Raw genomic sequence first — 21737 nt, forward strand, 5'->3', positions numbered from 1 at the left:
ACACCCTAAACTTTAACGTCCTCCTAACTAGTAGTTTTTACATCTGTTTGGGGATGAAGAGTCCATAATCTTCTCCCCCTGGAGAGGTGCACTAGGGACAGAGTGTGAGTCATGCAGAAAGGCTTGGATGTTTCTGTCCCACCCAGGGAGGAGTGTGCTGTACTCACTAGCTGGCTTCACACAAACACCCAGTGGCAGGGCTCTGAGACCCACAGTGATGAGCCTGAAGGGCTTCCTGTTTGCCCTGCCAACCCCTGATTGTTCTTGGGCTGGAGCAGCCAGTAGAAAGGGCTGTATTGACCTAGCTTGCACAGAGCTGTGATTTATTTATAGCAGGCCCTGAAGCCTTTGTGAGGTCTGGTCCTGCCATTGTGCCTGGGCAGTCAAGGCCTCTGTGCCAGACACCGCTGGCCTGATAGGAGCCTCCTCCCACAAGGCAAGGCCCCCTAGAGGGAGTTTGGCAGGCAAGACAGTGCAGCTGGGTAACACAACGGGGTAATTATTATTTAACACTTACTTTGCAGACCCAATATGCAAGTTGCCTCATGCTGATTGGTTCTTCTTCTAGAAGTCTGGCTCAAAGTCCTGAATTAAATAAATGCATTAACGGCCCTGGCCGGTTGGCTCAGCGGTAGAGCGTCGGCCTAGCGTGCGGAGGACCCGGGTTCGATTCCCGGCCAGGGCACACAGGAGAAGCACCCATTTGCTTCTCCACCCCTCCGCCGCGCTTTCCTCTCTGTCTCTCTCTTCCCCTCCCGCAGCCAGGGCTCCATTGGAGCAAAGATGGCCCGGGCGCTGGGGATGGCTCTGTGGCCTCTGCCTCAGGCGCTAGAGTGGCTCTGGTCGCAACATGGCGACGCCCCGGAGGGGCAGAGCATCGCCCCCTGGTGGGCAGAGCATCGCCCCTGGTGGGCGTGCCGGGTGGATCCCGGTCGGGCGCATGCGGGAGTCTGTCTGACTGTCTCTCCCTGTTTCCAAGCTTCAGAAAAATGAAAAAAAAAAAAAAAGAAAAAATAAATAAATAAATGCATTAACAATAATTCTTTTCAGCAAAAAAGGGCAAGAATAGGAGGATAACCAGACAGCGTGTTCATTTGTCCAAACCAAAAGTTTTACTTTGTTCCTCAGCATGGATCACAGAGATGAATATAGTTTATGGAGCCCCGGGCTCCCAACAAGGCCCACAGCGACCTATGCTTTTCATATTGAATTTGATTTCAGGTTGGTAGAAAAGAGCCTTTTCTTCACATGTGAGGCTTAAGACACTTTAATTCAGCATCATGCTGTGCAACTCAGAAACCCAGATAAAGGGCATCTGAGGTGTTCTATTTATTTATTTATTTACTAAAAACCAGTGCAGATGTTAATAATACAAACCACTTACTTGTCTCATCTAATGTTCGCTCTTCCTAACACACACTTACTTGGTTGGACAGGAAAACTGCTTCAGGCCACTGCATCAGCTGAGAGAAGTCCTAGATGTTTGGATAACAGAGTGCTTCAGAAGACTGCATTCTCCCTTAGAAATAAGCAGTGGAGTATTTACCTTTGAGAGGATATAATGTGTATAAGATTTGCTTCAAGATAATCCAGCATTGGAAGGAGGCATTTGAGAGTAAAGAAACAAAGATCAGCTGTGAGCTGGTAGTTATTGAATCCGGGTGATGTTATTCTCTCTACTTTGATTTGAAAATGTTCTTAATAAAAAGTTAAATATTGCCCTGCCCAGATAGCTTGGTTTGTTAAAACATCAACGTGATGTACAGAGGTTGCCGGTTCAGTCCCCAGGCAGGGCACATGCAGAAACAGATTGATATTTCTCTTTTCTTTTCTTTCCTCTCTCTCTCTAAAGTCAATAATTTTTTTTTTTTTTGTATTTTTCTGAAGTTGGAAACAGGGAGGCAGTCAGACAGACTCCCTCATGTGCCCGACCAAGATCCACCCGGCATGCCCACCAGGGGGTGATGTTCTGCCCATCTGGGGCGCTGCTCTGCTGCAACCAGGGCCATTCTAGTGCCTGAGGCAGAGGCCATGGAGCCATCCTCAGCGCCCGGGCCAACCTTGCTCCAATGGAGCCTTGGCTGCGGGAGGGGAAGAGAGAGACAGAGAGGAAGGAGAGGGGGAGGGGTGGAGAAGCAGATGGGCGCCTCTCCTGTGTGCCCTGGCTGGGAATCAAACCCGGGACTCCTGCACACCAGGCCAATGCTCTACCACTGAGCCAACCAGCCAGGGCCAAAATCAATAATTTTTTAAAAGGTAAAAAATAAATAAACACTGGACACTGGATGCCTTTGACAAGAGTCCCTCTCTGTATATTTATTCATCTCTCAAACAGGGATAATTATGAGAAAATTACTGTTAACAGTTATGGTGACTAAATAACAAGTTACACCAAAAATGTTGTACCTTAATATAGTAACATACCTGCTTTGCTAGTGAATCTGCAACTTGGCCAGGACTAGATTGAAACAGGTCATCTGGGCTCCACAAACCACCCAACAGGTGCTGGGGGCTCAATGGAAACAGTAGGTTGCCTCTTGAGTGGCTTGGGCTTCCTCACACAGCAGTGGACGGGTTCCAGGGGAGCCTTCTGAGAGAGCTGAATCTTCCTTATGACCCAGCCTCAGAAGTCAAAGAGCATGCCTTCAGCAACACACTGTTGGCCAAAGCAGCCACACACCTTAAGATGGGAAGTGTCTTGCCTGACCTGCTGTGGCACAATGGGTAAAGCATCGACCTGGAACACTGAGGTTGCCAGTTTGAAACCCCAGGCTTGCCTGGTCAAGGCACATATGGAAGTTGATGCTTTCTGCTCCCCCCTTCTCTCTCTCTCTCTCTCTCTCTCTCTCTCCCCCCTCTCTCTAAAATGAATAAATAAAATCTAAAATCAAATAAATAATTAAAAAAAAAAGATGGCAAGTGTCTTGATCAGAATGGGAGGTTCTGTAAGACATGTGGAATGAGAAATATTGATTGGACCATTTTGAGAAAATGCAATCTGCCATCCCAGTTGACTTTAAGGAACCAGTGCCCAACCCGCTGCCCACACCATCCACCCTGTAGCTTGCCCAAATTCACTGGCACAGAGACCAGTGGCTTACAAACTTTACAGGTTTGTCCTAGTGCAGTGGTCGGCAAACTCATTAGTCAACAGAGCCAAATATCAACAGTACACAAAGATTGAAATTTCTTTTGAGAGCCAATTTTTTTTTTATTTATTCATTTTATAGAGAAAGAGCGAGAGCGAGAGAGAGAGAGAGAGAGAGAGAGAAAGGGAGGAGCAGGAAGCATCAACTCCCATATGTGCCTTGACCAGGCAAGCCTAGGGTTTCGAACCAGCAACCTCAGCATTCCAGGTCGATGCTTTATCCACTGCGCCACCACAGGTCAGGCGAGAGCCAAATTTTTTAAACTTAAACCATATAGGTAGGTACATTCCTTATCGAGGTAGCGCCCACACGTGTGGAAGAGTCACACTTAAGGGGCCAAAGAGCCACATGTGGCTTGCGAGCCGCAGTTTGCCTACCAGGGTAGTGGGTTATGAAATTATTTTACAGTTTTAAACAGCAGTTTTTGTTTTCATTTGTTTTGTAAACTAAAGAAAAATATGAAATATTAGCCTGGCTCAATAACTGTCAGTCTCTTAAAGCCCCAGGCCCAGTGTGACAGCTGTGCTGTGCAGTGAAGGCTTTGGTGAGCTGACCCTGATGAGCCGACCTGCCATTGAGTGGGTGGGTGCCTTGCATGCAAACAAGTCCATACCCACCTCCTCTTCCACCGACCTTCTCCACTCCCAGCTGGGAATAAGCACTTTCTCTCTGATGCTTTTTCTTTTTCTTTGGTTTGTTTTGTTTTTGTAAAAGTGCAGACCTTGAGCTTGGAATTGAGCCTTCTGGTTTTCAACGCCTGGTTGTTCAGTCTTCATCAGGTTATCTGCCTCTGAGAGGGCACTATCTTCTTAGGATCGCCAGGAGACTTAATGAGATTGTGCTCAAAGGGCCTGTGTGTGGTCCTACTGCAGCAGACCGCGTTGGGCGCTCTGACGGGACCGAGACCCTGCCTTCCCTCCCAGGAGCGTCAGCCCCCACACCCACCCACCCCCCGCCCAGGCGGCTCCAACCTCTCATTCCCCCACCCTTCAGCCTTGCTCCCACCTTCACCCCCGTTGTTTCTTCGTAACGTTTATTACAACCCGCAATTCTACATTTAATGGCCTTAGGGGGTTGGCTTCGCCTTTGCCTTTCCTTGTGCGAAGAGCGAGCGCCCCAAAAATATCTGGGGGTGAGAAAATGGACGGAATTCAGCGCGGCTGCGGGATGAGTGTGCGCGCAGGGCATGGAGGCGGCGGCCAGGTCCCGGGGGTCCGCAGTCGGGGCTAGGTCCGCTGGGGACAGGGTCCGCAGGCCGGGGTCCGACAGGGGGCGCGCGCGGGTCGGGCGGGGCCGCACCTGTGCTGCGGGGCTGACAGAGGATGGGGTGGCAGGGGCCCCGGAGCAGCTGCGCGCCCCGCCCCGCGGGCTCCTCCCCGCCGCCGCGGCCCCCAGGCTGCTGCCCGATGCGCTGCGCCGGGAGCAGGGAGCCGAGAGCCGGGGCCGAGTCGCAGCCGCCGCTGCAGGGCCGCCTGCGCCGGGTGACGCCGCCGGCTGCATGGAGCCCCCGGAGAGCGCCGGCCCGGGAGGTGAGTGCGGCCCCAGCCCCAGCAGCCACCCAGCTTCCCGTTCCCCACGGCGAGCCGCAACTGCTTGACCGGGGCCCACGCAGCGGCCGGGGCCGCAAAGATCATCGGCCGCTCCTGGTCCCGCCGCTACGGGCTGAGGGCACTTCCCGGGAACGGCCGCCGTGCCGGGCGGGGGGCGCACGGACCGAGTACCCGCCCCCTCGTCCTCAGCGCTCTCGGCAGCCTTTCCTGGTGTGCTCCTGGATGGGCGGCCCAGAGTTTCGTGCCCCCCTCCCCGAGCCGTGGATCTGGGGGTGAGAGGATGGGCCGCGCAGAGTTCGGGGTCCGAGTGGGCGAGGTGTGGTGGGCGACGCAGCCCTCTTGGCCGCGCGTCTGCTTTGTTCGCCCCTTCAGCGGCTCCCGGGTGCTAGGGCGGGGTCGGGGCGCAGCCGGAACCCTGCTGGGCACGGGGCTGACAAGGGTCTCGTAGGGGCATAGCTTGCGGGGGCGGGGGGGGGGATATGCCTGCCCGGCTTGCCGGCCTGGGCGAGGCTCAGGGGAGCACGCGTCTGGAAGGGCAGGTGTGCGCGTAGTGACCCCTCCTCGCAGCCGGCCCGCTGTCCTACGGTGGGGGGAGGAAAACTGTAGAAACCCCCTTCTCAAGCCCTTTTAGAAAGGGTTTGTGGGTACCATCCATCCGCCTAGGAAGTAGAATGTAAACGTGGGACTCTTCAACTCGCCTGACCAGGCCCTAGTGCATCCTTGGTTTCCTGGAGGTCCCATTCCAGGCAGCCACTCCCTGACCACACAGGGACCCACTGGAGGTCCTCAGCGGCATCAGCAGCCTCATCTGGAACCAAATTGCTAGCCGCGGGAGCAGTGGGTCCATGCTTCTGTCTGCAGTCCCTTGTGGGGCAGGTTCGTTACAGAGGGCTGCCCAGGGGTCCCTGTTACCCTCCTTACAAGCACCACACACATCCAGGGGCTAGTGGGTGTCAGTTTCCTTTGTTTTGTCATTTGTGGGAGGGATCCAGCCTTTACTCACAGCTGACAGTCCCAGGACAACCCCCCACACACACACACACACACACATACACACTTCCCAGTGGCAGCGTTGTAGGGATGTGAAGGGAAGGGTTAGAGAGCAAGGGCTAGGCTGTGAGACAGGAGAGCAGCCAGGCTAGGAAGACAGCCCTCCTCCCCCAGCAGGACTATGTCAGAAGAGCTTAGAGACCTTTCAATTTCTGAATTCACCAACTGGAAGCCTCAGACTAAGTCATTCAGTGCACAGATGTGTGTGCACCAGGTGCCTGTTCTGTGCAGCCATGGGGACCAAGTGACACCCAGGACCACACTGTGCTTCCCCATGGCTGTTTCCTGCCTGCACAGGGCTGCTGATGTCCACTCCATGGGTCTCAGGAGGTCACATGGCTGGCTCTGTCATTCTGTCAGTTCACTGAATTTTGTAAACTTGATTTTTGAGAGTGTGGAGCATACACAAAAGAAGAGGAAACAGAATGGGAACTCCGACTGCCACCTCCTGCCTGCTGAACCAGACCCCTACCAGTCTCCTCCCTTCAGCAGTAATTTGTAGCAAATCTAGACTTTTTATCCACAACTATTTCAGAAAGTATCTCTAAAAGATAAGGTTTTTATAGAGCATAATTAAAAGCCCATCATGGACCTAAACGAATTAACAATAATTTCTTAATTATCAAAGGATACAGACATGGAGGTGAGAAGTGTTGGGGTATGGTGGAAAATATACTTATTGAAGGGTCCAAACTGTTGCTTTTAGAAAACTAGGGTTCTAGGTGCTGCCAACGCCCCACCCCACCCCCGCACCATGGGGAAAGAGCGGCTGAGCCTGGACCAGGGCAGGAGGAGGGGTACTAAGTCTGGGGACAAGGGGCTGAGGCAGTGGGGTGCCGGTGCCCCACCTCTGTGACCATCTCTGCCTCTCTGCAGCTATTTTTATGACATTCATTCATTCATTCACTGCATTAATTCATTGTTTGCTCATGTGTGTGCAGCATGTCTCCTCGATGCTGGAGCAAGGCCCTGAACACATAGCAGAGAACTTGAAATTTGGGCCAAGTTCTCAGCACAAATGTGCTGGAAAATAGGTCAGCAGCATAGCACAAGGTAACCCTATCAGATCTAATCACATCTGCAATCAACCCCGAGAGAGGGGCAGATTGTGGCACCCCAACTTCAGTCTCCCCACAGGGAGCTGTGCTGGACTGAGAACCAGGGTATTGTTCTCCTGGGGCACTGGAAACACCAGCTGGCCTCTGCTCTGGTATGGGCAACCCAGCTTGTGGCTGAGTCAGGCTGCCAGTTACCCCATCACGTGCCTGCTGGTGAGATGGCTACTCTGTTGGTGCCCCAGGAAGAGCCATGGGTCTGACCTGTGGAGAGTTGTTCCTCTGTCCTCCTGGCATCAGACTGATTGATTAGACAGCCCCTGACTAACTACGGCAATGGAGTCTGGGGTTCATTCATTAAACAAACATTTATGGTGCACCTACTGTGCGCTGGGACCAAGCCCAAATCCTGGAGCTCACACTTCTCACACCCAATTCCAGCCTCTAAGCCTGGTGCCTGGCGAATGGTAGGAGCACAGCAATGTTGCACATCCTAAGTCCTCCTGGCTTTGCCCTTTAACTCCAGCCAAAACCAACCTTTGTTGCAAAAATCCATTGAAGATTTTTTCTTCCTTTTGAGAATTTTAAAACTTGAGATATGTCACATGTCCTAAAACTCACCCTTTTAAAGTATACAGTTTAATGTTAGTATACAGATAGCCCCAACTTTGGATGATTCCACTTAATTTTTTTACTTTACGATGGCATTAGAGTGATACGCATTCAGCAGAAACTGTACTTAGGAATGTTGAATTTTTGTCTTTTCCTAGACTACCTATACGATACTGTCTCCTAGCTGTAAGCTAATGTGTTCTTCTGAGCATGTTTGAAGTGGGCTGGATTAAGCTATGGTGTATTCACTGCATTTTTTTCCAGGTGATTTTGAGAGGACATTTCTTAAAACTGGGACAGTGAAACAAGGAAGGACCAAGGACAGAAGCAACAGGAGAGCCCAGGCAGGGCTGATGTGGCTCACTGGGAAGTTAGAGAAAAGGGGGCCTCAGAGGCAGGTTCAGGGGGTGAACCCAGGACGAGCTGCCGCTGCCCACTGCTCCCCTAGTTGCACGTCTCATGGGGTCCCCTTAGAGTTTAGGAGAAAGAGAGGCAAGGAGAACATGCCTGGGGGAAGAGAGGGGTGCAGGGAAGGCGCAGGCATGCTCCTGGGAGGGAGAGCACACCTAAATGCATCTTTGACTTACAATATTTTCAACTCACAATGAGTTTATCAGGATATAACCACATCATAAGTGGAGGGGCATCTTGTATTCACAAAGTGGTGCAACTATCAATAGCATCTCATTTTAGAATACTGTATTTTCATGACTCCCAAAGAAATTCTGTACTCACTAGCAGCTATTCCACATTCCACACACCCCAACCACCAACCTACTGTTTCTCTAATTTACTTTTCTACTCTCTAAGGCTTGACCTATTCTGGACATCTGCATAAATAGTGTCATAATATGAGGCCTTTTGGTCTGGTCTCTTGCACTCACCATAATGTTTTCAAGGTTCGTCCAGTTGTAGTAGGTGTGAGAACTCCGTTCCTTTTCATGGGTGAGTAGTAGTGTTCCACTGATGGATGGACCCTGTTCTGTTTATCCATCACCCACTGATGGACATTGGGGTTTGATTCCACTTTTGCCTGTTGTGAAAAATGCTGCTGTGAATATGAGTGTGCAGGTATTTGTGTGGATGTGCTTTCAGTTCTTCTGAGTTTAAGCATAGGAGTGGAATTGCTGGATGGTGTGATCACTCTGTGTTTAATAGTTTTACTGTCTTCCACGATGGCTGCACCAAAGACATGCCAAGCCAATCTCACCCCTGCCTGGGAGCTCCTCCGTTCCTAGCATCGGCACTGGCATTGTGACTCTTAGTCTTCTTTTCCACCACATTGTTGTAGCCAGAAGATCAGTGCCCTTGATGGCAGAAGCCACACCTTCACTTTTCTTTCCTCACAGCTTTGACACAGGTCAGGGCACCAGACATGCACTGTATTCTGTTGATTCAACAACCTCTAGAATCTAGATGGTTTGCTGTTCCAGGGATGTTGGAATTTGGTAAAATGTGTTTCTTATGGTTAGCGTAACAGGCTACTGTGCCTGCTGGGTGCCTGTGGGTCTGTCCCAGGGACCATCTGAGGCCCCTGGCTCCCAGGGCATATAAAAAGGCATATCAATGTTCCTAGCCCCATTTTCCACAAAATGGGACAGGAATGTTCTGCTTGGCGGAGGTACTGCTGGCTCCTTTGCTGTATCTCAGAGACTATGGAGGGCGGTGGGCAGTACCTGTGGACTTTATCCTTCCCACCTGGACTGCATCCCATAAAAGTGCAAGTTTCAGCTTGCACCCTCCAGTGGCTCCCCCAGCTCACTCACAGTAGCAGACATCTGTGTGATGCACCCCTGCCCATGTCCCCTGGCCTTCTTCCTGTTTCCCTCGGGTATAGCACAGCTTCCCCCCACCTGCACACCCCTCCCCCAACAGGAGAACAGTACCCCTACTCCCCAGCACTGCCCACCCTCAAAGAATGGAATCATCTACTTTGTTCATGTCGTGCATGGCCCCAAATCAAGAACTCTTTGTTGGGTTGAAGAATGAATGAATGAATGAATGAATGAATGAATGAATGAACACTTTCTCCTCTAGAAGAGGGGCCCCAACCAGCAACAGAACGACCGGGCAGCTGTGAGCAGAGACCCCTCCTCTGTTGCACTTTCAGAAATCCACTTCTGAACATATACCAGCTTCCCTGTGGGCACAGACCAGGGCAGCTCTCCTCCTTCCTCTGGCCCGTTCCCAGCCCTGTGCCATGACTTGGGAACAGAGCTCAGTGACTGATGGCTGAGAACTGACTCCACTGTCCCCATGCTCTGTGCCTGGGGGAGCTGAGACCCTTTGAAGCACAGCACTGAACGTCCGCCCTCATGCTGGTTGTGATAATTGTTTAAAAAACTGAATGCTGGGCCCTGGCTGGGTGCCTTGGAAGATAGTGTCATCCCCGCATGCTGAGGTCACGGGTTCGATCCCCAGTCAGGGCACATATGTGCACAACTAAGTGGAACAAGTCAATGCTTCTCTCTCTCCGGTCCTCCCTCGCTCTCAAACCCATGGAAAAGAAAACGTCCGAGTGCTGGGACAGTGCCTGGCGCAGACATGAGAACATCGTGACCACTCACTGTCATCGTTACTTTAGAGCCATCTGCAACCTCTTGCAGCCCAGACAGACTCACCACCACCAGGGGCCATGTGTGTGCAAGTATCTCAGAGCTATGTCACAGGCCAGTAGGACACAAGTCCACTCTTGTCACACTTGCACCCCTGTGACACCCCCGCCCCTTGAGAAGACAAAGTGTCCTACAGAGCAAGGTCCCTCAAGGGCTTCCTTGCCTGCTGCCCGAGCTCAGAGCAGGGTCTGAATCACATCTCTCTTGCCCTCTGGCCAGAACGTGTCCTTGCCAGGCTGGGAAAGCCAGGACGGGTCAGGTGTAACTCTACCCTCCAAGGGTGCTCAGGAGCCACACTCCAAATGCAGTGGAGGTGGAAACCGGATCCCCCAGCCCCTGTCCAGCCTGGCCAGCCAGGCCCCACGTGATGACAGCAGGGTGCAAAGCTTGACAGGCCGCCAGTCAGGTCTACCTTCCCTCAGCCACACTCCAGAGAGAGTGGTGTCGACGTAAGGGGGGCTAGGGCAGACCAGCCAGCTCTGTGGCTATAAATTTATGTCTCATATCCCCGATGGTGGCATCTAGGCTGCTGGATGTCACTATCCATCAGCCTGCTCAGCTTAACTGATGGATGAGCTCTTGCCACTCATCCATACAGGCTGCTGACCACACTGTTGGGGAGGGCAGGCCCACACCTCACAGGCAGCTGTTGGCACTGGAGCCCCAGCTGGGCCCCCTTGGCGGGCAGCTGCTCCTGGGCCTCATCCACACCTGGCTTTCGCATTCACCCGAGGAGAGGTGTTGCAGATCAGTGCTGAGGGGCACCGGGGCCAGTTCAGTGGTGGTGTTACCTGTTCAGACTGCAGATCCCAGGGGGCTCTGGGGCGTTCCGCAGCAGGAGCTGGCTGTGTGGGAGATGGTGTTCCCAGGGTCCCGTCTCCACCAAGTGCATTCCCAAGGGGTCTCCTGCTCTCGTCTCAACGAATGAATTATTAAATGTAAAAAACAAGAACTTACATTTTCCAAAATTTGCATTGAAAATCCTGGAGGAACATTCTCCCAATTACAAGGAATGGTGGGTGGTGGGAGGTCTGCTACCCACAGCCCTGCCCCACCCCCCTCCCTCACCCCCCGTTCTGTAACTGTGAGAACGTTGTGTGATGACTTCAGACACAATGTAGGTTCTTTCAAAGGAACCAGTACACAGAAGACAGACAGGTGATGGGACCAGCAGGACAGTCCCCATGGGACCTGCGTTCAAATTCAAGTCCTCAGGGCCACGGCCTGGAGGCTACCACCCATGGGGGAGGAGGAGCCTCATCAGAGAAACCCCATGACCCTAGCTTGAGATCCTGGTCCAGGGCCACCCTGTGCACCCTGGTCACTGCCCAGCACCTCAAAGGAGGGCCCAGGAGCCAACAGCTCAAGTCCTCCCCGCCTGTGTCCTGAGGGGGGTAAAAGCCCTCGTGTGACCTGTCAGGTCACATGTTCTGTTTTTTGCAGAAATAAAGAAGGCTGAGGTGCCACAGGCTGCCCTGGATGTCCTGGCCCCCGGGACAGGGGAGAACTGCCATTCACCTGTGGCTGAGGAGGAGGACGAGGAGGTGGGAATCCCAATACCGGCACCAGGGCTCCTGCAGGTCACAGAAAGGAGGCGTAAGTAAGGTCCCTGCCTGGCATGCTCCATAGGGACCTGTGAGCCACCAGGAAGTGGGGAGCAGGTGCCACATCTGCCACACTCTGTCCAAATAGTCTCCCAGGTGTGGAAAGTGCTGAACTCTTAAACTGTGGCTCTCTGGGCCTCAGCTGTAACACCTGTAAATGGGGAACCCCTGGAGGTGTTTGGTCCTGCGTGTGGGAAGCTGAATTGGGGGCCCACCTTATGGGGGCCACACTGGGCTTGGGGGTGGGGGAAGGGGCTCATGGAGAGACTCTGCCAATGACAAGCCCCCTGCCCCCAGAGCCCCTCAGCAGTGTGTCCTCCCTGGAGGTGCACTTTGACCTTCTGGACCTCACCGAGCTGACTGACATGTCCGACCAGGAGCTGGCCGAGGTCTTTGCTGACTCCGATGATGAGAATCTGACCAGTGAACCGCCAGCAGGTGGGACTGATAATTGGGATGTGGTGGGCAGTAGTGGGACATCCTAGGGCCTGAGATACCCCACCGCTGCAAACCACCCGGCATGCCCACCAGGGGGCGATGCTCTGCCCATCTGGGGCGTTGTTCTGTTGCAACTGGAGCCATTCTAGTGCCTGAGGCAGAGGCCATGGAGCCGTCCTCATTGCCCAGGCCAACTTTGCTCCAGTGGAGCCTTGGCTGTGGGAGGGGAAGAGAGAGACAGAGAGAAAGGAGAGGGGGAAGGGTGGAGAAGCAGATAGTCGCTTCCCCTATTGCCCTGGCTGGGAATTGAACCCAGGACTTCCACACGCTGGGACACGCTCTACCACTGAGCAAACCAGCCAAGGCCCAAAACCCCTATTTTAAAAAATAATTTGGCCCTGACCAGTGGCTTGGTAGGTAGAGCATTGGCCTAGTGTATGGATGTCCCAGGTTTGATCCCTGGTCAAGGCACACAGAAGTGGTCATCTCCTTCTCCCCCACTTCCTCCCCACCTTCTCTACCTCTCCCCCTCCCACAGCCTGTGGCCTGATTGGTTTGAGCATCAGCCCCTGGCACTAAGCATAGCTCGTTGTAGCGCATCAGCCTCAGGCACTAAAAATAGCTCAGTATTCAAGCATCGGCTCCAGATGGGGTTGCCAATGGATCCCGGTCAGTGGGGCATGCGGGAGTCTGCCACACTACCTACCCTCCTCTCACCTAAAAAACCCCTTTTTTCTCGATTGTGTGTTTAAATAAGAATTTGCCAGCATGGCACCATTTTATTTAACATTTCTGCATTCTGTACATCTACTCCGTCTCCACTCTGTTTTCAAACACCAACAAAAAGCTAAAGCCACAGACCCTTTGAAAGTACAATTTATGAAATGTGAATTTTTATTTTACAATTTTTTTTTAGCGAGAGACAGACGAGATGAGAGCGTCAACCCATAGCTGCAGCACCTTAGTTGTTCATTGATTGCTTTCTCACATGTGCCTTGACCGGGGGCTCCACCCGAGCCAGGAACCCCTTGCCAAAGCCAGAGACCTTGGGGCTTGAACCTGGGTCCTCAGCATCCCAGGCCGACACTCCACCCACTGCGCCACTGTCTGGTCAGGTGAAATGTGAACTTAACCACAAGTTAAGCTGAGCACAGAGGGTACCATTTCCCCTCCTGGTTCCTCAGCTCAGCTTGACTTGGCTTCTGCTTTGGTTCCTGAGAAAGCGTTGTCCTTGGACTAAGACCCCAAAGGCCTCAAAACAGCAAGGCAGCCAGTAGGGGGCGGGGTGTGTGGGCCCAGGGACCTCACTGCTTAAACCCCATGCAGGCGGGGTCCAGGGTGGAGGATTCAGACTCCAGCCCTGTGAGCCTGCACCATGAGGAGCAAGATAATGGGTCACCTGCTCTGGGTGGGGCTCACCTACTGGGCCACACCCTGACCCACCTGTCCTCACTGCTGGTGGTCTGGCACTCACTTTTCCTAAGTGCCCAGGGGACCCTAATGTGTAACTGGACCTCATGTTGAGAGGCACACTTGGACCCAGCCAAGGAGCTGCAGGAGGGACCCAGGACCCCAGACGATGCTGATCCTGTGTTCCCACCAGGCCTGCACCCACTGCCTCGGGCCAGCTGTCTGCGATCCCCATCCTGGACGAGGACCAGGGCTGAGCAGAACCGCGAGAAGCAGCCCCTTGGCGACCCTGAGCGGCAGCCAGTGATTGTGGACACGTTTCTCACTGTGGAGAGGCCCCAAGAGGACTAGGAGCCAGACCCCAGGCCGGGGTGGGGCAGTGCGAAGCGGGGCTCCGTGGACACTCTGCCCACCCAACATGGATCCGGGTCGGGGTCTCAGGGCACTCAGCACAAGCACAGCCCAGTGGCCTTATGTCCAGTTCCTTCCTGGCCCCTGGATCAGGGCTGACAATGTCCAGGGATAAGACAGGAGTGGCCAGGCCTTTTGTCTGCAGGACTGGTGCTCATCTGTCACAAGATTCCCAAGTGTGTGCCAGGTGAGGGAGGGCCTGAGCAGATGACAGGCGTTCTGCAAACGCCCTGGGCTCCAGCCAAGTATGGGGAGGGGGTAAGTCCTGAAAATCAACACCTTGATTTAAAGCCTGTCCCCTGCCTGCACCCAGGCCCTGACCCTGCTGGTCCTGGTCCCTATAAGACAGCCAGACTCACCCTCCTTAGTTCGGAACAGCAAACATGTCATGACTGCTTCAGACTGCAGGGGGCGGTATCTTCTGCCCAACCCTCATCCATGACATCCCCTCAGCCTGTCAGTGAACATTACAGACTGAGTCCTGGCCGAGGGGGTGGGGGCTGTGCCCCCCCATTCAGGGGACCAGGCTCAGCTGCTCCCAGTGCTGCTCTTAATGTGCTGAAGAACGGAATAGGCTTCTGGTCTGACTGCAAGTCCAAGACCAGTTTTAAAATAAAAGTATGAGCTTGCTTTTTTTCTCCATGCAAACCTGCCCTGCCCTGCCCCCCACTGGGCCATCTCTGGGGAGGGGTGTGCTCTCCACAGGAGCTCTGGGTGCACAGGCCCACGTGCACAACTAGAGGCAAGTCCTCGAGAAAAGTGGGCCCGAGAAACGCGGCATCTGCCCCACATGGGGCACGGACACACTACCTGCTCCCTCCACATGCTGTCCACAGCAACACGAGCACCGTCTACCAGGTACCATCAAGAATGCCACTTAAAATTGATTCTCTGAGGGCAACCGGCCCACCCACCTGGTCTTTCTCCCGATGTCCACCCTTCCTGCTGCTGCAGAGCTAGTTACAGGAAGTGGGATTAAAGCATCGCCATCTTAACCCTAGACCATTGTCTCTTCCTTTGTAGCAATTCCCAGGGCTCGAGGTGCACACCGGGGCGCTCCTGTTTTCTCCGGCCAAAGCCACTGGGGCTCTGCTGCGCTGTTCTCTGGGCAGCTTATTTGGGCCACGCGTCAGAACACTGCCCTGGATCTCTAGTCACTCAGAGAGGTCCTGCCCCCACGGAAGCCCACAAGGCACACGTGCTCCCCTGTGAGCCTCCTCCCAGCCCAGGACAGGCTCCTAGGAGACCAGCAGGCAAGTCACAGGGAAGCAGCCAGTAGGCATACCCCTGTCTGTGAGCAGAAGGCCAAGGATAAGGCCAAAATCCCAACCATTTTAATCTCCCGTGAAACAAGGGTCCAGAGAACAGGTCCCGGGGACGAGCCCTGAGTTCCTCTGAGACTGAGCCTCCCTGATGCAACGTTCTCGGCCAGGTGTCCTCCACCCACGGGCCCAGGAACTGACCCAGAACTCATGTGGGGTGGATGCAGCCGGGAAGCCCTGACAGGTTGAGGGAGGGTGGACGGAGGAGCTGAGGAGACAGCGCTCATGTGAGTGCAGCAGCGACGTCATGGAATGGGGAGTGACCAGGTATGGCTCTGCCCTGAACCCTGGGAAGAGGCTGTGCTCCCAGGCTCTGGGTGTCACACATGGGGCCTTCCTACAGTCGAAAGGAGCACTTCCACCTCCAAGAGAAAGAGCCCCGAGACAGGACACTGCAGGACCCCAAGCAGCCAGCTGATGGAGCCTGGGTACAGGATGAGCCGTAGAAACTTTAAAAAATGCAACAATGTGCCTGACCTGTGGTGGCGCAGTGGGATAAAGCGTCGACCTGGAAATGCTGAGGTCCCCGGTTCAAAACCCTGGGCTTGCCTGGTCAAGGCACATATGGGAGTTGATGCTTCCAGCTCCTCCCCCCCCCTTCTCTCTCTCTGTCTCTCCTCTCTCTCTCTCTCTCTGTCTCTCCCTCTCCTCTCTAAAAAAAAAAAAAAAAAAAAAAAAAGCCTGACCTGTGGTGGCGCAGTGGATAAAGCGTCGACCTGGAAATGCTGAGGGCGCCGGTTCGAAACCCTGGGCTTGCCTGGTCAAGGCACATATGGGAGTTGATGCTTCCAGCTCCTCCCCATTCTCTCTCTCTGTCTCTCCTCTCTCTCTCTCTTTCTCTCCTCTCTAAAAAATTGAATAAAGTAAAAAAAAAAAAAATGCAACAATGCATATTTTACAAACAACAAAAGCTGCCTGACCAGGCAGTGGCGCAGTAGATAGAGCATCGGACTGGGATGCGGAGGACCCAGGTTCGAGACCCCGAGGTCGCCAGCTTGAGCGCAGGCTCATCTGGCTTGAGCAAAAAGCTCACCAGCTTGGACCCAAGGTCGCTGGCTCGAGCAAGAAGTTACTCGGGCCTGACCTGTGGTGGCGCAGTGGATAAAGCGTCAACCTGGAAATGCTGAGGTTGCCGGTTCGAAACCCTGGGCTTGCCTGGTCAAGGCACATATGGGAGTTGATGCTTCCAGCTCCTCCTCCCTTCTCTCTCTCTGTTTCTCTCTCTCCCTCTCTCTCTCCTCTCTAAAAATGAATAAATAAAATTTAAAAAAAAAAAAAAAAAAAAAAGAAGTTACTCGGTCTGGCCCTGGCCGGTTGGCTCAGTGGTAGAGCGACGGCCTGGCGTGCAGGAGTCCCGGGTTCGATTACCGGCCAGGGCACACAGGAGAAGTGCCCATCTGCTTCTCCACCCCTCCCCCTCTCCTTCCTCTCTGTCTCTCTCTTCCCCTCCCATAGCCAAGGCTCCATTGGAGCAAAGGTGGCCCGGGCGCTGGGGATGGCTCTGTGGCCTCTGCCTTAGGCACTGGAATGGCTTTGGTTGCAACAGAGTGACGCCCTAGATGGGTAGAGCATCGCCCCCTGGTGGGCATGACAGGTGAACCCCGGTCAGGCGCATGTGGGAGTCTGTCTGACTGCCTCCCCGTTTCTGGCTTTGGGAAAAAAAAAAAAAAGAAGTTACTCGGTCTGCTGAAGGCTCACAGTCAAGGCACATATGAGAAAGCAATCAATGAACAACTAAAGTGTCGCAACAAAAAACTGATAATTGATGCTTCCCATCTCTCTCTTTCTCTCCGTTCCTGTCTGTCTGTCCCTATCTATCCCTCTCTCTGACTGTGTCCCTGTAAAAAACAACAACAAACAAACAAACAAAATAACAACAAAAGCTAAAAGTGCTTGTCCCAAGTTGGAAATTCTACTTTTAAGGCAAACATATCACACAATCTAGAAAACTTAAGACCGAGTCCCAGCCTGATCTTGGCCAGGCTGAGCCGCAAGCGCGTGAGGCAGGCAGTGGAAGCCGGAGCAGCAGTGGAGGAAGAGCCATCCCAGGTCACCCAGAGATGTCTGTCCATCCACCTGCAGACAGCAGCTGACGCCCCATGGTTCACCACCACCGGCGTTACCAACATGGTTCTGACTCCAGGCAGGGGTCACACAGGGTCATCACCACTGAACCCCAGGCTCCACGGGCACTGGGCCCTCCTCACACTCCAGGACAACCAGACGAGGCACCAGAGCCATGGAGCTCAGACCCACGGGCCTGCCTCTCATCTGGCAGCTGCCCCGCAGCAGCACACAGCCCAGAGCTGACTGTGGCTCCGTGCAGACCCCTCTTCTCTGCAGAGAGCATGGCTTCCTGGAGAAGAAAATTAAACCCAGACTCACACTGGGGGTAGGGCCCTCACCCTGAGAATGGGTCCTGGGGGGGGGGGCAAGGCCCTGCCGCCCGCTCCTAGCTGCTCATCTGTGGGAGGTGTTGCGTTTCCTCCATAACCACTGACAGGACTTCCACCAACCCAAACACTGCTTCAAAACCCAACATTTTCCCTCGATAACTGGCTTATAGTTCCCTTAATTCTGTCCACTTACCAAACTGAGCATTTCTCAACTGAGCCAAAGCTTCCTCTTTGGGCCACTGAGGGCAGCCGGCACCACACTTGTGCTCGAGTCCTTTTCCCCACCAGATACACCCACTGCCCACCTCACTGGGGCCCGTGAGGGTGCTGCACTCAGGGTTCCCCCAGGAGGACATGTCACCTGGCCCCATCCTCTGGAAACAAGGCGCAAGGCAGGTTCAGGGTACCCTTAGCTGAAACGCTTGCATGCAGTTACCAGAATTTTATTTTGTTTTCTGGTGATTTTGGAAGCTGCTTTCAAAGCAGTCAACACGCTGGGCTCCCACACACACCGAGTTCTTTGCCCCCTCCTCCCACGCCTGGTTCCAGCCCTTCAACCCCTCAGGGAGGAGCATGTCCTTCTCTTCACTGCTGGTACCTTCCACATACTCCTTGTAGGTGGACTTCTCCACAGAGGGACAGGCCCAGTGGTTCTGCATGTTGGCCTTCTCCAGCAGCTGCCTGCTCACCTGCAAACCACAGCTGCCCATCAGGCCACTCTGCAGAGGTCCATTCAGCCCTCCGAGGACAATGGACACCTCCCAGGAAGATACGTGTGCCCCACCTAGGACCCAGCCACACGCACCTTGGCTACCTGCTCCCAGCACCATCTGAGCAGGTCCAGTGTCTGCACATGGGCAGTCGACGAGGTGTCCTACTTCCTTGTCGATGAGCCAGGCAGTGGCCTCGCCGTATGGCTTCACCAGCTCCTCACCTCAGTGAAGGAAGTTGAAGGACACCTGGCCCAGCTTCTCACCCATCCCAAACCACACGACCTGGAAGCAGGCAAGGGGCCGTGGGTAAGGCTGGCAGGCCTCAGCCACGCAGGGTCCCCGGCTGGGGTTGCTGCCCTTTACCTGGGCGTAGGCGCTCTGGGTGACTTTCCTCAAATCCCGGGCTCCTGTAGTGATCAGCTGCTCAGCCACCCTGTCCACCAGCATGGCGCACAGGATATCAAACAGCTGCTCACACATGGACAGGTGCTGCTCTCTGGGTAAGCACTGGGCATCGCCAAGCCCGCTGCCCCAGGGTGTAATAGATACCTGCAAGGGAGAGAGATGGGCCCTTGTCATGCCCCATAAGAGCCCCGCACCCTCAATGTGCTGCCCATGGAGCACAAAGCATCGAAGACCAGCCTTGCTGTTCTGACCGTTCACTGCTCTTTCTACAAGAGTGGGCCCCACCACTGGCCATGGTAGAGGGGGATCACCCGGAGAGTCAACATGGAAACCCCTATGTCCCACCCATTTTGAGGAAGTTCTAGAGGAGCCATAAGGCCAGGTCCAAAGCTCTGGAAAGCGGCACGTTTGATATAAAACCTCTACGGTGTCAGGTGGCCGGTCCCCAGACCCCATGTGGCCCCCAGCTGCACAAACACCTGCAGGTGAGCACTCAGGTCTGGAGGCCAAAGGTGGAGCAGAGAGAGTGCCCTGAGCACCACCACAGACACAGCATGGGGGAGAGAGCCTGGCTTTCAGCAGGGGTCCGCATGCTCCAGGAACCAGCCTACTACCGCACGGCCAGCCTCGGGGCAGGCCACCCCTGGCTGCTTACTTGGCTGCAGAACCCGTGTCTTCTTCTCAAGTCCTAAAATCAAATTCCAGGGAAGTAAGAGGCAGAAAAGCAGACAGCTGGGCATGGGCCAAGTGCCCTCTGCACTCAGGTCGTGTCGGGGGTCAGAGCCTCTGTAGGGCAGACCCACGGCCTGCCTGCTCCACAGTGCTCAGCCAGCCTCGTGCTGCCCCCTCCACCAGGCACTGTGCCACCTTCTGCCCAGCGGGAACCCAGCTCTCAGCTCTTCAGCCAGGAAGGCCCCATGCACTGCACAGCGACTGTGCCAGGATGCATTTTCAAACCAGATTTGCTACTGTTTCTGTGGCCTGACTCAAAGTGATGCCTGAATCAGGGAGGACAAGGAAAGATCCCCACTGCCCTCCTACAACCAGCTGTCAGGTAAGTGACAGGACCAAAGGGACAGAAAACGCATGGTGAGCCCAGCTTGAGACTGGCTAGTTCTCCAGAGCCACAGGGCACCTCCAAAGCTGCAGTGCAGCCGTGGGCTACTTGATACTCTTCTTCTCTAAACGTGTCACACGTCTGTAAACGTTTAACAAGGACAGATCAGTGTCACCAACCTGCCACCTTGGCAGCTGTCAGCGTACTGGGGCTGGACCATGGGCAGCTGCTGGCCACGTGGACACTGATCTCCATCTGTGGGAAGGCACTTGGGAGACCCTTAGCCAACTAGTTCCCCGACCGACGGAGCCAAAGACAGGACAACAGCCTCACAGTGCAGTCCCAGCAGGAAGTATCAGGAAACCCTCCTCCCCTCGGCCACACCTGGCTCTAACTTAGTGCTGTGGGGCAGGGGCAAATCTCTGAGATTCTATATGTAGCTCTAGAAGAAGCACCAGAATTGTTGGCAGATCCCAAGTCCCAAAGTCTAGTTTGGAAAACTGTCCACGGCTCACATGTGCTAAAGAGAGCTGGGCCCGGGTGAGTGCCTCCCTCCCTAGGGACGCCCACTCACCCTCTCAATGGACCACTCAAAGTGCTTCTGTGCACAAAGGGCTCAGGTGGCAAACCATGATCAGGGTTACTTCACTGCAAACATCAGAAACAGCAGCACCTGACCTGGATAGGAGAGAAAGCTGTCACTGGTGCCCCAGCGCAGTTTGTCACTGCACAGCAGAGATGAGAGCTCTTCTCTGCAGAGGGAACTGCTTCATCACAACCATTGTTCATTAAGGTAAACTGAACATCAAGTCCACATCCTATCATGTGCATAAGGCCTGTTTATCCACTCACATATTGGTGGACATCTGGGCTGCTCCACCTGTTCTGTTATAAATAATGCTGCAGTGAACACTTGCATAGAGACCTAAGGGTGAACTTGCTGTGCCATACAATGACTGCATTTTACTTTCTGGAAAACTGATACACTGATTTCCACACCTGTACTACTTCACATCCCACCAGCAGTGTGCAAAGTTCCGTGTCTTCAAACCCTTGCCATTCTTTTTTTTTTTTAGAGAAAGAGAGAGGGTGAGAAGTATCAACTTGTAGCTGCTTTCACTGAACTTCTCATACGTGCCTTGACTGGGGCTGTACCAATGCCCCCTTGCTCAAGCCAGTGACCTTGGGTTTTTCATGCCAGCACCCTTTGGGCTCAAGCTAGCAAGCTCTGGGATCATGTGGACAATTCCTCTGCTCAAGCCAATGACCCCATGCTGGCAAGCCCACAATCAGAGCCAGCAACCTCGGGGTTTCAAACCAGCAACCTCAGCATTTGGGGTCGACACTATCCACTGCACAACCAGTCAGGTTCCAAATCTTCCTTTTGTCTGTCTGTCATAGCCATCCTGGTGGGTGTGAAGTGGACTCTCGCTGTGGTGTTGATTTACACTGTCCAATGACCAACAGCACTCTGGCATCTTCCCAGGTGTGTTTTGGCCATTTGTATATCTTTGGGAAAATGTCAATTCAAATTCTTTGCCCCTTCTTAAATTCAGTTCTTTCTGTTGTTCACTTGTGAAAGCTCGTTATGTATTCTGAATTTTAGACCCTTATCAGATGCAGTTTCCAAACATTCTCTTCCAGAATGTAAGCTGTCCTACTTGCTATACAGTACTACTCTTTGATATACTGTATAAAATTTTATTTTGAAGGAGTCCAATTTATTTTTTCATTTGTTGCTTGTGCTTTTAGCATCATATTTAGGAAACTATTACCAATTCCAAGGTCATAAAGATTTTCTCCTGTGTTTTCTTGTAAGAACTTTATAGTTTTAACTCTTATTTAGGTCTTCTCTCCATTTTTTTTTTTTTTAATTTTTATTTATTTATTTATTTATTTTTTACAGAGACAGTGAGTGAATCAGAGAGAGGGATAGACAGGAACAGACAG

The 21737-nt window shown here is 53.4% G+C and overlaps 2 protein-coding genes across 6 annotated transcripts in view; one reads left to right on the forward strand and one right to left on the reverse strand.

Annotated features, from left to right (window-relative positions):
• The first annotated feature begins 4187 nt into the window (after positions 1-4187).
• Positions 4188-15140, forward strand: DBNDD1 (dysbindin domain containing 1). The gene is made up of 4 exons (XM_066242691.1): positions 4188-4678; positions 11475-11627; positions 11933-12073; positions 13677-15140. Exons 1-4 carry the CDS (start codon positions 4336-4338, stop codon positions 13832-13834), a joined length of 795 nt encoding a protein of 264 aa, XP_066098788.1. The 5' UTR covers positions 4188-4335; the 3' UTR covers positions 13835-15140.
• Positions 15141-18039: 2899 nt separating this feature from the next.
• DEF8 (differentially expressed in FDCP 8 homolog) overlaps positions 18040-21737 on the reverse strand; it is a 33922-nt gene continuing 30224 nt past the window's right edge. For 4 of the 5 annotated variants that reach the window (XR_010727049.1, XR_010727050.1, XR_010727046.1 and 1 more), the window contains exons 13-16: positions 20362-20465; positions 18689-18874; positions 18418-18607; positions 18040-18301 (exon numbers count right to left, since the gene is read on the reverse strand). The gene's annotated coding sequence lies outside the window, so the exon portion shown is untranslated. The remainder of the gene's footprint in view (positions 18302-18417; positions 18608-18688; positions 18875-20361; positions 20466-21737) is intronic. The other variant, XR_010727047.1, reaches the window with a different exon arrangement.

Source organism: Saccopteryx bilineata, chromosome 9, assembly GCF_036850765.1.
Source record: "Saccopteryx bilineata isolate mSacBil1 chromosome 9, mSacBil1_pri_phased_curated, whole genome shotgun sequence".
Classification (NCBI taxonomy): domain Eukaryota; kingdom Metazoa; phylum Chordata; class Mammalia; order Chiroptera; family Emballonuridae; genus Saccopteryx; species Saccopteryx bilineata.

Bases quoted from the DNA above. Each gene is read 5' to 3' on its own strand.
- DBNDD1 (XM_066242691.1), top strand. From the start codon at position 4,336: ATGGAGGCGGCGGCCAGGTCCCGGGGGTCCGCAGTCGGGGCTAGGTCC. The intron at 4,679-11,474 runs GTGAGTGCGGCC...TGTTTTTTGCAG, and splicing joins GGAGAGCGCCGGCCCGGGAG to AAATAAAGAAGGCTGAGGTG. The intron at 12,074-13,676 runs GTGGGACTGATA...TGTTCCCACCAG, and splicing joins GACCAGTGAACCGCCAGCAG to GCCTGCACCCACTGCCTCGG.